This window comes from Taudactylus pleione, unplaced genomic scaffold (genome assembly GCF_031769625.1).
Source record: "Taudactylus pleione unplaced genomic scaffold, aTauple2 ptg000016l, whole genome shotgun sequence".
Taxonomy (NCBI): domain Eukaryota; kingdom Metazoa; phylum Chordata; class Amphibia; order Anura; family Myobatrachidae; genus Taudactylus; species Taudactylus pleione.
Window position 1 is genome coordinate 46,522,591 of NW_028284418.1, and position 14,262 is coordinate 46,536,852.

General features: G+C 44.7%; 1 protein-coding gene across 2 annotated transcripts in view; it reads left to right on the forward strand.

The window, feature by feature from the left end:
- The window catches only part of PDLIM1 (PDZ and LIM domain 1), a 92,756-nt gene that overhangs the window by 47,040 nt on the left and 31,454 nt on the right, over positions 1–14,262 (forward strand). For both annotated transcript variants that reach the window (XM_088476011.1, XM_088476004.1), the window contains exon 3: positions 6,940–7,024. In XM_088476011.1, the coding sequence (XP_088332137.1) occupies positions 6,940–7,024 (85 nt within the window). The remainder of the gene's footprint in view (positions 1–6,939; positions 7,025–14,262) is intronic.

A 14,262-nucleotide genomic window follows, 5' to 3' on the forward strand; every position in this document is an offset into this window, starting at 1 on the left:
TGACTTTCCGCCTAGGCAGAAAGTCTTTGGAATTGAATACGGGGAGAAGTTTTCGCCTGGCGAAATGACGTCACCGGCGAAACTTTATCACCGAAAATGGCTCATCACAGCTAATTGAATATGTCCCTTTGTCTTTTGCAAACTAAAACATGTTTGCAACTAAAACAGCATGACCCGGCTGCCAAAAATGGTTGCCAGGGCCTGCTGGCACATGGAGAACCATAAGCGCCAGCTTTCCCTGGCACCTGTAGTTCAGAAAAGTGCAAATAAGGACCAAGACCGTTTTTTAAGAGATGCGTGGCGTCTCCGCACATCTTTTCTATCTGAGCTCCATTGGAAGAGAAGGTGCCCCTGAGCGTTTTGTTGCTTCGGAGACTGTGCTACACAGCCAAGGCACTTCAGACCCCACTGTGTCACCACTGCTTATTATTAGAGGGCCACTGCCACTACTGAGTGTATACAGGTTTGAGCTACTCCATCTATGCACACCACTGGCGATAACTCCATAAGCTCCTGGCTGGATCTGTGACTAACAAAAGTGCAAATAAACACAAAACACACAGACAGTTTTTGTTTTTTTAAATAAATAAACAGTACAATTTACTTTCAGCCATCTATTATTTTACTGCTGTATTCAGAGGTTTGCCACAATCCCGCAAACTTTTTCGAGCTTGCACCCGATAGGCAATGCTATACATAGATGGCGTTGCCTATAGAAAACTATGGGCTTCTTTTCGTGCAAATCCCTGGCGAGGGAGCCTCTCTGGCATTTGTCAGTGAGGGTGCTTTGTATAACTAGGAGAGGAAGGCGTTTTTTTGTTCCTTTTAAAGCTGGATACACACCTTACAGACATGTGACTCAGCGATGTGGCAAGCGATGTAAAGATACATTATGTATGACGTAGAAACTGTGAGATGCGCCGTGTGATGGTGCAATGTATTACAGTACATGCTGCATGTAACTACGCTGTGTTGTTGTTCATTGAATTGTTCCATTGGACGTGCAACACATCAAATGGGATGATTCAGTGAACAATGAATCGTGCATACACACTATAAGATGTGTACAACATTTAATTCTTATCCGCATTATACGTAGATCAGTGGTCAAAGTGGAAATACTCAAGTGAGGATATGGAGATAGTGTGTGCGCGCACGGAAGGTGCAGGGGGGGATGGGTGTGGCTATGTTATTGGGGTGTGATCACTCAAAATGCGGGCGTGTCCTTCATCCATCTCTCATTCCTTCCTTTCATCTCTCTCTACCTCCTTCCCTTTCTCGCCCCTGCACCTCTCCCTCCTTTTTTATTTTTTATTTTGTACAAGCGGCACTGCTACAGGGGCATAACTATGGGGGCACTGCTACAGGGGCATAACTATGGGGACACTGCTACAGGGGCATAACTATGGGGGCACTGCTACAGGGGCATAACTATGGAATTGGTATGAAATACCGCCGGCCGCCAGGAGCAGAGTGCAACGCAGCGGAAGCCCGACAGCGCTGGAAATCCCAATCGTGGATAGGTAAGTATTTACTAACCTAACCCCCCTAACCCTAACCCTCCTTAGGGGTGCCTAACCCTAACTTCCCCCCCAAGTGCCTAACCCTAATCCCCCCTCTAAGTGCCTAACCCTAACCACCCCCTTCCCCGCTGCCTAAACCTAAGTCCCCCGGGGGGGTGCCTAACCCTAACCCTCCCTCCCCCTAGCCTAACCCTAACCCTCCTGGGGGGGTGCCTAATCCTAAGTCCCCCCCCCGGGATCCCTAAACCTAACCCTCCACCCCCCACGGCTGTCCGCTCGCGGCGCCCGGCATCCCTACGATCGGGATGCCGGCCGCCGGTCTCCCGGCGTCGGGGAAATGCGGGCGTCTACATCTAGACGCCCGGCATTTCACCCTTGCCGGGAAATGGCAGTCGGGAAGCCGGCTGCCGGCATTTAGGCAGTCGGCTTCCCGATTGCCTCCCATAACTATGGGGGCACTACTATAGGATTTCCTTCCTTTCAAATCAAGGGGGTAAAAGGTAAAAAAAAAAGTTCCCTGATCTAAAGTATCCTAATGAGGACTCCTCAGCAGGAGAATGAAACTGGTCAGAAGATCGTATAATCTAGCCGTTTGAGGACATCAGGGGGACTGGTAAAATTAGAGCTGAGGGAAGCAAGATGCAGGAATATAAATATACTGGAGGGGAGAGGTTATACATCAGCTTTAGCCTCAGCAATGCATGTGCCACACTGCACAAGGTGCCCCGGAGAAGTTACTTGGAGGTCTCTGGGAGGAGCCCATGTAGTCACCACTGCTATGTGCCCCGTGATGTGGTGTGACTAAGGCGGGCTCCCGGTCTGTCACCCATCTGTAGGCTGTGATCCAGGATAGATTCTCAGCCCTGGGGGCGGGACCAGCCAGGAGTGATTGTCTCGACACAATGACCCAAATCATTTGGATGTGTGAGTGATTTGAGTCATTCAAAGTTTGATGTGTCGAGACACCCACCTCTCTAGCCTCTCTCAGTCACACAGTCAGAGGGGATGCAGTCAGGAAGCCGACGGTCGAAATGTCGACTGGCGGGTTCCCGACTGTCAAATCCCGGCAAGGTGTCGGGATACCAAATGAAGGTAACACGGGCGCGGACTGCTGCGGGGGGGAGGGATAGGTTTTTAGGGCTCCCAGGGAGACTTAGGGTTAGGCTCCCTCCGGGAGGGTTAGGTTTAGGCTAGGGGAAGGGGGGAGGAGGGGTTTAGGCACTTAGAGGAGGTTAGGCACTAGGGGGGAGGTTAGGCTTAGGCACCCCTAAAGGAGGGTAAAAGTTAGGGGTACTTACCAAAATTAGCGATAGGGATCTTCACCCCTGCCGGGCTTCCGCTGTCGGGATTAGAACTGATTCCAGTCAGAGTGAGCCGGGATGCAGAGGTTACAGTGTCAGTGTGTCAATCCTGACACTAGTCTGCGGCAGCTTCGAGAGTCAGGAAACTCATCATTGAAGTGATCCTGCCATTACCAGTGTGCCCATCCCGTGTCTGCCTTAACAGCGCTACAGCCAGGGCTCAGGGTGTATGGTAGACGGATATCAGAAGTTTGGGGGGCGGAGCTGTGAGCGGCTCACTCTGAGTCTCTCCTCTACCACCGGGGTCTGGGGTGTGTGCACTGACTGGGGAGATTCAGAGCAGATGAATCATCAACAGTGCGGGGTGCAGAGCTGTAAGTGACAGAATCTCACTCTGAGTCGGTGGAGCTACTGGTTACCTGATCTGAATGAGCAGTGTCCCAAGAGACTGTCTTCATACACTCCACTGAGTTGAGCCATGTGGTTCAACTCCTTCCAATGAATCACAATGCCCATGACTGTATCACATTAGTCCTCCTGTTGGCTTGTCAATGGGTGGGCTGGAAGAGAGGTGCTCTGTGGGCTGCATCTGGAGGCACAGTGGCAGGCATGAATTAGGAGGTAGCAGAAATAGGGCGGCTTATGGGCGAAGTCTAGACCATTATGGGGAAGTTGTGCGCTTAACAATAAAAGAAGTGAAACAAGTCCAGGGGACACAATTGAGGCCAATTGCAGCACAGAGCTGTGGGACATATTTTGTATGTGTGGACAACTGTCTTCCCTTGCATGCTACTCCTCACTATCTCTTGCATTGCACCAGTTCGGCCATACTTTGAACAATACTTACAACTATCTCCGTGATTCTTATCTTTCTCCTTCAAATTCACATTAACTGGACATTACATTTATTGGCAGTACCGATGGTGTGGATAGGTGCCAGTTGTGTGTGTGATAGAAGACCACATGATGAATAACTTATTATTAACCAGGTAGAAACACTGGACGGAGTCAACACATGGTTAATGAAGTAGACATGGAATGCAGGTACATACAGTATATCAGGTCCAGCCAGGAGTGAGTTAATGCCAGTGGTGTGCAGCAGTACACTCATTGGTGGCAATAGAATGTATATGGCACCTAACGGTGGTGACACAGTGGTCAGGGCCGGTGTAATGCAGTCCGTGAGGTAAGCATTGTGGGAGCGGGCTGGAGAGGCTTGCTTCCTGAGCGCCTTTACAGCTGCAGTGCTGTGCCAGCATGCTTAGACAGCCAGTGCAGTCCGGTCCACCCTGCCATGCCCGACACTGGGCGGGCATGGCAGGGTGGACCGGACGGACATAAATTTCATTTAAATTCAGTTGGATTGGCAATCTGGCTAATGAGTGGTCCTGACGGGATGTAGTCTGGAACCTGACGGTCTAAATGGCGACCGCCGGCTTCCAGACTGCTTTATCCCGACTTGGGACGAATGACAGGCGGCTAAATGTAGACGCCTGCAATTTGCCCGACGTCGGGAGACCGGCGCCCGGCATCCTGATCGAGCAGATACTGGGCGCCGCAGTGGACAGCCACGCGGGGGGGTTAGGTTTAGGGCTCCCGGGGGGACTTGGGGTTAGGCACCCCCCTGGGAGGTTAGGCTAGGAGGAGGGAGTTTAGGGTTAGGCACCCCCCCGGGGGACTTAGGTTTAGGCAGTGGGGAAGGGAGGGTTAGGTTTAGGCACTTGGGGGGGGTTAGGGATAGGCACAGGGGGGGAGGTTAGGCTTAGGCACCCCTAAGGAGGGTTAGGGGGGTTAGGTTAGGTTAGTTGATACCTTTTAGGACGATCGGGATGTCCAGCGCTGTCGGGTAGTCACTGTCGGGAAATGAACCGCCGGCGGTAACACATATCACACCAGTCCTGACGGAGTAGAGGAGGTCACACATTTATAGTTTGCGGGGGGGCGCTGAACACCCTAGCACTGGCCCTGACAGTGGTGCATATAGGCACCGTTATGCTTCTAGCACAGCCGCCCTACGGAGACACTCGTGAGCGTGTCCTATCACTAAGAAGTGCATTAGGTAAGAGGTCATGCAAGTGATGTCAGTGCCCTTCTGTTACTATGGAGACCCTTCAGCAGCACCAGCAAGATGAGGAAACGGCGCAGAGCGCTCTCCTGATCATTATATAAAATACATACAGCATACAGGTCCAGCCCAGCACCATTTACCTTGACCTGTGACCTTATGCTTCTATATGGTCAAAGAATAGTTAGGTGACCTCTAAATCCAGTGGGGACCATTAGAGAATCCTACAATTAGGATGCAGCTTCCAGCAAAGGAGCATGACAAAACAAACTCCTGGGGCATTTGTTTCTGAAGCACACACACAACATGACAGATTAATCAAGTGTTTTATTAGAAAATATTCATGGTAATAAATTTGAAAATATATAAAAACACAAAAATAAAACAGTTGTGAGATTTTATGGTAGTAAATCTATTGCATTATACGTCTATAGCTGGTTCTGGGGACATCCTTATCCTAAGCAGCATGTATTTGCACCAGACCTCAGGCAATCGTAGGCAATATATGTCTTCGCAGTGTTGAATGAGGCATAAAGCACCCACTGGGGGAATGCAGTAGTCATCAACTAGAGGGGGTGTGGCTAGCTACCAAAGTTGTTTGGCTAACCATTAGGCAAATCTTTTGGTGCGTCTCCACTTATAGACATACAAATGAGAGCACGATTACGACATTGCAATCGTGCTGTCGTTTGTATATTATTATTATTACCAGTTATTTATATAGCGCACACATATTCCGCAGCGCTTTACAGAGAATATCTTACCTTTCGCATCTGTCCCTGCCCCAGTGGAGCTTACAATCTATATTCCCTACCACATGCTCATACACATACACACTATGGTCAATTTTGTGGGGAGCCAATTAACCTACCAGTATATTTTTGGAGTGTGGGAGGAAACCGGAGTACCCGGAGGAAACCCACGCAAGCACAGGGAGAATATACAAACTCCACACAGTTAGGGCCGTAGTGGAAATCGAACCCATGACCTCAGTGCTGTGAGGCAGTAACGCTAACCATTACACCGTCTGTGCTGCCCTATAACTAGTGATGTGCCTAGACTGAACGTTCACTCTAAGTCCAGGCACATCCATCATCCCCGCACATGCTGATCCTGACAGGATCGTCAGGTTGACCAGCATGTACAGGCGATGATAGATGGCAAAAACAACCAGCAGGCACGCGCATCGCCGGTCGTTTTTGTCATTTACATGCCCGATTTGCGGGCGATTACATGATAACGATGTCATTATCGTGCAATCGCCTGTCAAAATTGCCTAGTGGATACCCACCTTTAGTGTAGCATCTATAGAAGCAAACTAAGAAATTATGTTTATCAGTGGTCTTGCTCCATTAGAGTAACAATGTAAAACTCAGTGCACAGTCTAGAACTGTGGGCTCCCAGGCAGTGGGGCCCACTGGAGAATTCCCCTGTACTCCTGTGGGCCAGTCTGACCATGCGTCTCCGTGCAGGTCTGCATCTGTTTGCAGTTATGAAACACATCCTCACATTATTCTGCCCATTTTAGACTTCCATCCACACACACTTCATCAGTTGTGAGCAGACTTAAGTGTCACATGCAGGCAAATCTGTATATGTGCATATGAGTGTGCCTTATTTAGTGTTCTTGCGCAGTACAAATTCATGGAAATTACATTACGCAAATGGGCTTATGCCCAACTCCACGTCAGGCCCAAATTATTACATTTACTTTGTATTGCATTGCACATATAGGTTCTTCTTTAATCTGCAGATAATTTAATTTATTTTTTTTATAGAATTCTGCACTGTTCAATGAACCCTAGACAAATAGAGGTTGAACTGAATTCTATATTCAAGTTGGGTCATTGTCTATTTCTGTATGAAACTATTACCACTTGAATATCTGTACATTTTATGTATACCCCATTCCTGCAAATATTTTCCTTGGCGAAACTCATCCCCGACTATTCATCATGATTTTCACCACTGACAGAAACCGATGTACACCACTGACAGAAACCGATGTACATCACTGAGAAACTAAACATTCTACTTTGATTTCTTCCAGAACCGATTCTAAAATCTGGTCACCTCTTGTATCTGAAGAAGGCAAATCCAACCCATATAAAATGAATTTGGCATCTAATCCTCAGGTAAATAATTGTATTACTCCTCATGATGTCTTGTTTGTTTATGGGAAGGTTTCCTTAAGCATATTCTCAGAGAAACACTAACGTCCAACAGTTGTGTAACTAAAGTTCCCAGCAGTGTGCTGTCAGGTCATGCTGGGAGTTGTAGTTTCATATTATTTGGAAAAACATTAGTTGAACCTTTTTGCTGAAACTATTTTCCTGTTTTCTTATACTGTAAAGTGGGCACTAGGAGAGCCCACTCGTCAATTATTCATAGTAGGATAGTAGTTTCATTTGTGATGCACAAATATTTTTATATTTGTGGTTCATGATTTCTTACAGTCCACTGCAAGAAAGTCTCAAAACCTGTAAACTATCTAGCATTTTAATGTACATAAATGGTTTCAGGATTTTTATTTTCAGTAGGAATGATCTGATATTCTCTTAGCACAAATTGCTCTGGTGTATACACATACACAGCTGCCTTTGCATGGTTTCTCATAAATTGTGTATTTTACTACATAATGATACAATGCTTATACAAAGCACAGCTGCAACTTGTCAGTGTAAACTATGCTTTCAGCCACCACAGTATTGTATATTCATCTAGTAATGGTTTGTAATATACAGTAATGCTTACTGAGCAATCTCTGATTAGATGATGATAAATAGCATTCAATATGTAGTATTTACCATTTAATGAGGCTGTTTAAGAAATCTGCCACACTTTACTAATCCTCTAAACTACAGCTGGAACACCGCTTAAGTAGCAATGCACCATCTGTTGTACAGTCCATATTATTCACATGCCAAATGCACATACTGCTACTCACACATGCTAACGCCATGCACTCCACCATAGCCACATGCTACTGTCCCATACATCACCACTCAGTGCTACAAATGCACTAAGTAACCAAATGCTTAGACAACTAGAATGTGACCTTCATGGTGTATCCTGGGTGAAACACACATTACAGGACTTTCTTGCATGTAGTTGTAAGAAAGGTTCTTATGCCTCTCAGCTCTTTCTTCTAACTGCAGTCCCAGGGAGCAGACAGGGAACTGCAGGACCAGAGAGTCATTGGTAGAGCGGTGGGCAGACTTACAGACAGCCCTAATGGTACAGCAGCATCTCAACACAAGTAGCTGATTTCAGGGCATCAGAACCCTCACCCCCAAGTGCACGTCCTGCAGAAACACCTGTGTCTAAGTCCTAAAAACTACTGAGCATTTCTATTGGCTAGGACTGCAAACCATTCACTCAGATCTATGAAGCTTTAGGTTTCTGTATATTCTGTTTTTATTGAAAGAAGCAAGGAATCCACTTTTGCAAAACGTATGAACAAAATTTTAAATCTCCCAAATCTCGGCGCAGCAAGATATAATAATATAGCTAAACATAAGTAGAAAGGGAATGGCCATAATAATCAACAATCGTACAAATATCTTTATGTCTAAGACAATACCAAGAAAATAATATATAGTGTATATTACCGACTTTATACTGCCCGCCCCCCTTACCCCGCACCCTCGCTTTCCACATTTCATAGTGGACTAACAGCTGTTTAAACACCTGTATGTATCTAACCATCATGGTTTAGATACATACAACTTATAGATACATACAGCTTAGTCACAGTGTATTAGTATATTATATTATTCATGGATAAAATTTAAAGCATGCAGATTACAAACACATGAATTGTAGAATTCTAAATTCTACATAAGAATAATGCACCATGAAAAAATTGTGCTTTTTAACAATCCGCGCATTATATAATGTAAAACTAGTGAACCCAGTGACTAGTCAGCTCTCATCTGCTCCTGCGAATACCCTGGCACCTAAAGGTTTACATAAGGATTTTCAGTCTTCAAACAAATCTTGATATCTATCTAATGGCCGGGACACACTAGACGACATGTCGGCAACATCATCTAGTGTGTACACTCAATGTAACTGACGATGCGCACTCCTACACAATGCAGCATGGCGCCCACCGTCGCGATGTCGCTCCTGACATTGGCAAGTGTGTATGCACTTGCCAATGCCGGGACCCCCACTGGTCTCGTCGCTTGCAAGATCGTGCTGGGTACACATCGTTAAATGTGTACCCAGCATAAAGTTGCCTACACACTAGACGATATTTTACACGATTCGTCCGATTTCGATGCATCGGAACGTCAGATCGTGTAAAATATGTCCAAATCGTGAGTGTCCACTCACGATGCCGATGCGCGTACCCACTGGTCGTACATCACATCTTCAGATCTTGCCTACTGCAGGCAAGATTTGCCAGTCTCATACACGATGTTGTGCAATAGATAGATGTTGTGCACGATAGATTTTAAGTCAGATTGGATACTTTTTAGCACCATATCGTGTCCTGGAGTGCCGGGGAGCTGCCGGGGAGAGTTCAAGGGAAATAACTCATGATATTGCATCGTGAGCACCACGTCTTGTGTGTAGGCACCTTAAGACTGACCCATAGAAGATACATCTTACGTAAAAGTAATATGCATCAGCAAAGTAGTTCGATATAAAAAATATCTCTATTACCTACAGTATATAAATGTAACGTGGATAGATGGAAACTTTCTTTTTACAACTCTCCTTAATCAAGTGATTGCTACTCTTACAGAAGTGCTTGTCTCATAGCTTTCAGTCTCCGATGCAACAATAGTGCTAAAGATAACTAATGCTGTAATAACACACACCACACTAGGATTGGAGGAGTTCTATGCATGATACCCAGGCTTATTAGTTCCTGCATGTAGTGTTTATACACGTGTCTTGTATATAAGTACTGTGGCTGTCACCACTTTGCAGTACACAGATCTTGTTGGAGAGCCATAAAGATCACCTCCTATGCTGCATGTAATCCCTACCTCAGTACCAGATCCACTGGTTTCATTGTCAAATGTTGGACAGTCACATCAAAGGTGCTTAAACCCTGCAGCATCCAATGTTTTGAAGCTGTAATTCTGCTCAGAGAAATAATAGCGACTGAAAAAGAATCATTATTATCTGTATATGGCACACACAGTAGGGGTGTGTGTGTGTGTGTGTGTGTGTGTGTGTGTAATATATAAATAAATATATATATATATATATATATATATATATATATATATATTTATTTATTTATTTATTTATTTTCTAGAGCACACCACCGACTTTATGTTCCAAAAATGTTATTTGTGTGGCTGTTTGGTTGATATGCAGACCCAGTCTAGTCTGATGCATCAGAACCAGTTGGACAGAATGGGTCAGCCAGCCAGCCAGCCAGCCACACATTGCTTATTGTATGTCGTCACTGGTCATGCAAAACAAGGTAGATTTTTTAACCATTATTTCAATAGAGCCTATATTAACCAATGTTTTACAGAGTCTCTAATTACCAACATCAGTCCCTACATTGGTGCAGCTTACAGTCCTATGGCTCCACCTTGCATTCTTGGTAGACCTGGTCTTTTAGTCTTTCATCGATGGACGTGATGTGTTGTTCCAGAATATCGCATTATGCTGGCTGGCAGCGCAAATTTTTCCCTTGCACCCATAGAGGCACGAGGGGAAAACTTGCAATGTTGGCCCTGCCATATATGACTATTATGTGTGTGCAATGTTGGCCCTGCCATATATGACTATTATATGTGTGTGCAATGTTGGCCCTGTCATATATGACTATTATGTGCGTGCAATGTTGAACCTACCATATATGACTATTATGTGCGTGCAATGTTGACCCTACCATATATGACTATTATGTTAGTGCAACGTTGGCCTTACCATATATGACTATTATGTGCGCACCCGGGCAGTGCCACAGCACATTGCATTAAATTGAGTTTCACCCAATGTATGTTGCGAAATTCTGCCACATATTTGCTTGGTTATCAAGCCAAAGGGCCAGATATGACCATTTATGAGCTCAATTATTGGCTATTGAGAGAGACCCTCGTAACAGTAATGGCCAGTCCTAACCTGCTTGCAGCCAACAATGTATTATCAGTGACGATAAATACGGTTTAAGTTGCTCACACACATTGTCGTCATGTAGCGTTTCTATTGCTATAATATGAAGTTGTTATCTGGAAACTGTTTCCCGTCCCATTATAAACAGCTGCAAGCTTCCAGCTACACACTGAGATGATTCCACCCCCAAGCTTAGAGAATTCAATCTCGCACCAGTTTAAACTAGGGATGTGCAGGCTCGGATAGGTTCGGGTTTGCACGTGGAGTTCGGATTTTTCCCTCTAAAAAAACTCCACGTGCAAACTCGAACCTATCCGAGCCTGCACATCCCTAGTTTAAATAGAACTAAAGTTGTTTCCTTGATCCCATACTCCTATTATTTCACATTTAATCAATCTGGTAGTATTTTACATGAATGTATAAGAGGTGCTGCCCATTGCTCATAAAGGGGAATCATCACAGAAAAAAGAAATAGAAGAGCAATAGTCAGGGAGCACTAGGACCAGTCATTTTGTTAGGAATATTTCTGAAAGATTGTATAAAGATAATACAGACAAAACAAATAATAACTACATTGTTTCTTTCTATGGGAAGAGATAAACTATACTGAAACTCCTATGGCCACTGAGCAGAAACTATTATGATAAAAATACAAATTAAGAGGAGACATAGCATTGAGTTTAATATATTTTTATTTCTTTAAACACAAATTTCATATCTTTATTTCACATTCTATAAAAGATTTTAAATATTTCACCTTTTCTGATATCTTTTTAATGCATACTAATAAATAAATATTCTTTTACCAAATGACTGGTCCTAGTGCTCCCTGACTATTGCTTTCTTTGTCTTCTTTTTTTTTTGTGAACATTGAGATGATTCTTTCACACTTCTTTAGGAAATTGACCTAATCTGTTTGATGATCAATGGAAACACATCACCAATTTTTTATATTAGTAAATCTAAAGTACTATTATATGGGCAGATCCTTGACCCAATTAGTTACCCTTTTCCAATTGATACAAAGTGTCATTTCTCTATTAGCTAATTTTGTACAGAGAATATTTTATTCCCCAACATATTTATTATTTTACTGTGCATGAGGATTACCATGTTACAGATTCTGTTAGAGGAAGTGATATAGTCTAGTCTATACCAATGCAGTGGCTATATTATTATGACATTTTGTTGCTTGAACAATTTAATGTCCCTGGGCCTGATTGAGAGATGTACACTAATGCATTCCCAGCTGCTGTGTGGAATCGGCTATGAGAGATGTACACTAATGCATTCCCAGCTGCTGTGCGGAATCGGCTATGAGAGATGTACACTAATGCATTCCCAGCTGCTGTGCGGAATCGGCTATGGGAGATGTACACTAATGCATTCCCAGCTGTTGTGCGGAATCGGCTATGAGAGATGTACACTAATGCATTCCCAGCTGCTGTGCGGAATCGGCTATGGGAGATGTACGCTAATGCATTCCCAGCTGCTGTGCGGAATCGGCTAATGCTGAAGCTGGCTGTAAATGCATTGAGGTGCCCTCTGGCAGATCTAAGACAAAGACATTGGTCGCAAATCATTTGATGTTAGCAGTCCTGAGTAGCTCTAGGGTCGCGCAGAATGACCTCAGGAAATAAGACGGAGTCATGTTGACTGCATACTCTATCATAGACGCTGGGTGATACACATGTAAAAGTGCATTTCTTACCAAATTCGGCATTATACCGGCATAAAACTGAAGGAGACCACTCTGTTCTTATGTTCTTGTTAAAGAATGGTTTAAGGTTAAAGTGTAATCAAGAAATGTAAGTTCACATTATGTACACTACGAGCAACTGCTGTCTGCATCACCTGGACAATCATCACTGGCCTCTGTTTGCTCACTATAAGAACCTACACTTGCTAATATTTGTACTGACTCGCTCGTTTCACAAACAACTCATAGCTTACTGTATTCAGTGCCAATTTTGGTTTTCTTAGAGATAATGTCTTCCCACCTCTTTTCCTTCCCTAGCCTGTCATCTGTCTTCTAATTCAGCTTACTTTAATATTCCATTTCTCCTCTTTTCCTCTGCTCAATAATAGTTTGGAAATTGGGCAGGCACATTTTCCTCCATTGTACTATTACTTGCTTCTCTGCAAATCTCTTGTACTGTCTCTAACACTCCATACTTTATTCCTACATCTAGTTTTCCACCCACTATTCAACTCATCCACACCATTATCATGTGTACCCCCTCCACTCATTGTCTACCTAATCCTCTGCTCTACCCCCTTTTTCCACCTATACCATTTCCCCCTTGTCTCCTCCACCTCATCCTTCCTTTATCTCCCCTCCTCTGTCTGCTATCCTCCCTCTCCTCTCCCACTGCTACACTTTAATTTTCTTCTACCCCTCCTATGTCCTACTACCCCACTGATAAACCCTCCTCCAAACCTCCGTGTCACCCCACCCCACCATCATCATATTAAACTCCCTCCCTGCCAACCACCTACAGGTTCCCTTCCCAGCACTGGTCCCTGCACAATCTCTCCACTACATCTCTTGGCCACCCATATTAAACTCACCTTCTCGATACAGCAACCCAAATAATCTAATTCACATATCTCCCACAAACACTGTCCCTCTATCCTGTACCCTCTGGAATGCCAGATCAGTATGTAACAAACTCGTACCCACCCACGACCTTTTCATCTCAAAAAACTTGCATCTCCTAGCCATTACTGAAACCTGGATTTCACCTGACACCACTTCACCTGCTGCTCTCTCCTCTGGGGGCCTCATCTTCTCTCATACCCCTTGGCCTGGGGGTCGCCACGGTGGTGGGGGAGGGGTACTTCTATCCCCCGGTTACTCCAACCAACTCCTACCCCCTGAACCATCTCTACATTTGAGTTTCATGCTAGACGCCTCTACCAACCAGTACACCTTAGAGTAGCTGTCATTTACCGTCCCCCTGGCCTTCCTTCCAAATTCATTGACAACTTTTGCTTTCTGGCTCCCTCACTTTCTCTCCTCTGACCTTCCCTCTATTATCCAAGATGACTTCAATATTCTTAATCCCACAGAAGCCTCTGCCTCCAAACTCTTTACCCTCACATCTTCATTTGGTCTCTCCCAATGGACCTCCTTACTCTGCCATGTGAGTGGGCATTCGCTTGACCTGGTCTTCACTCACCGTTGTGATATTTCTGAATACTCTAATTCCCCATTCCCCCTCTCTGACCATCACCTTCTCTCTTTTAACCTATCCCTCTCTCCTGCCCTTCTACACCTCCT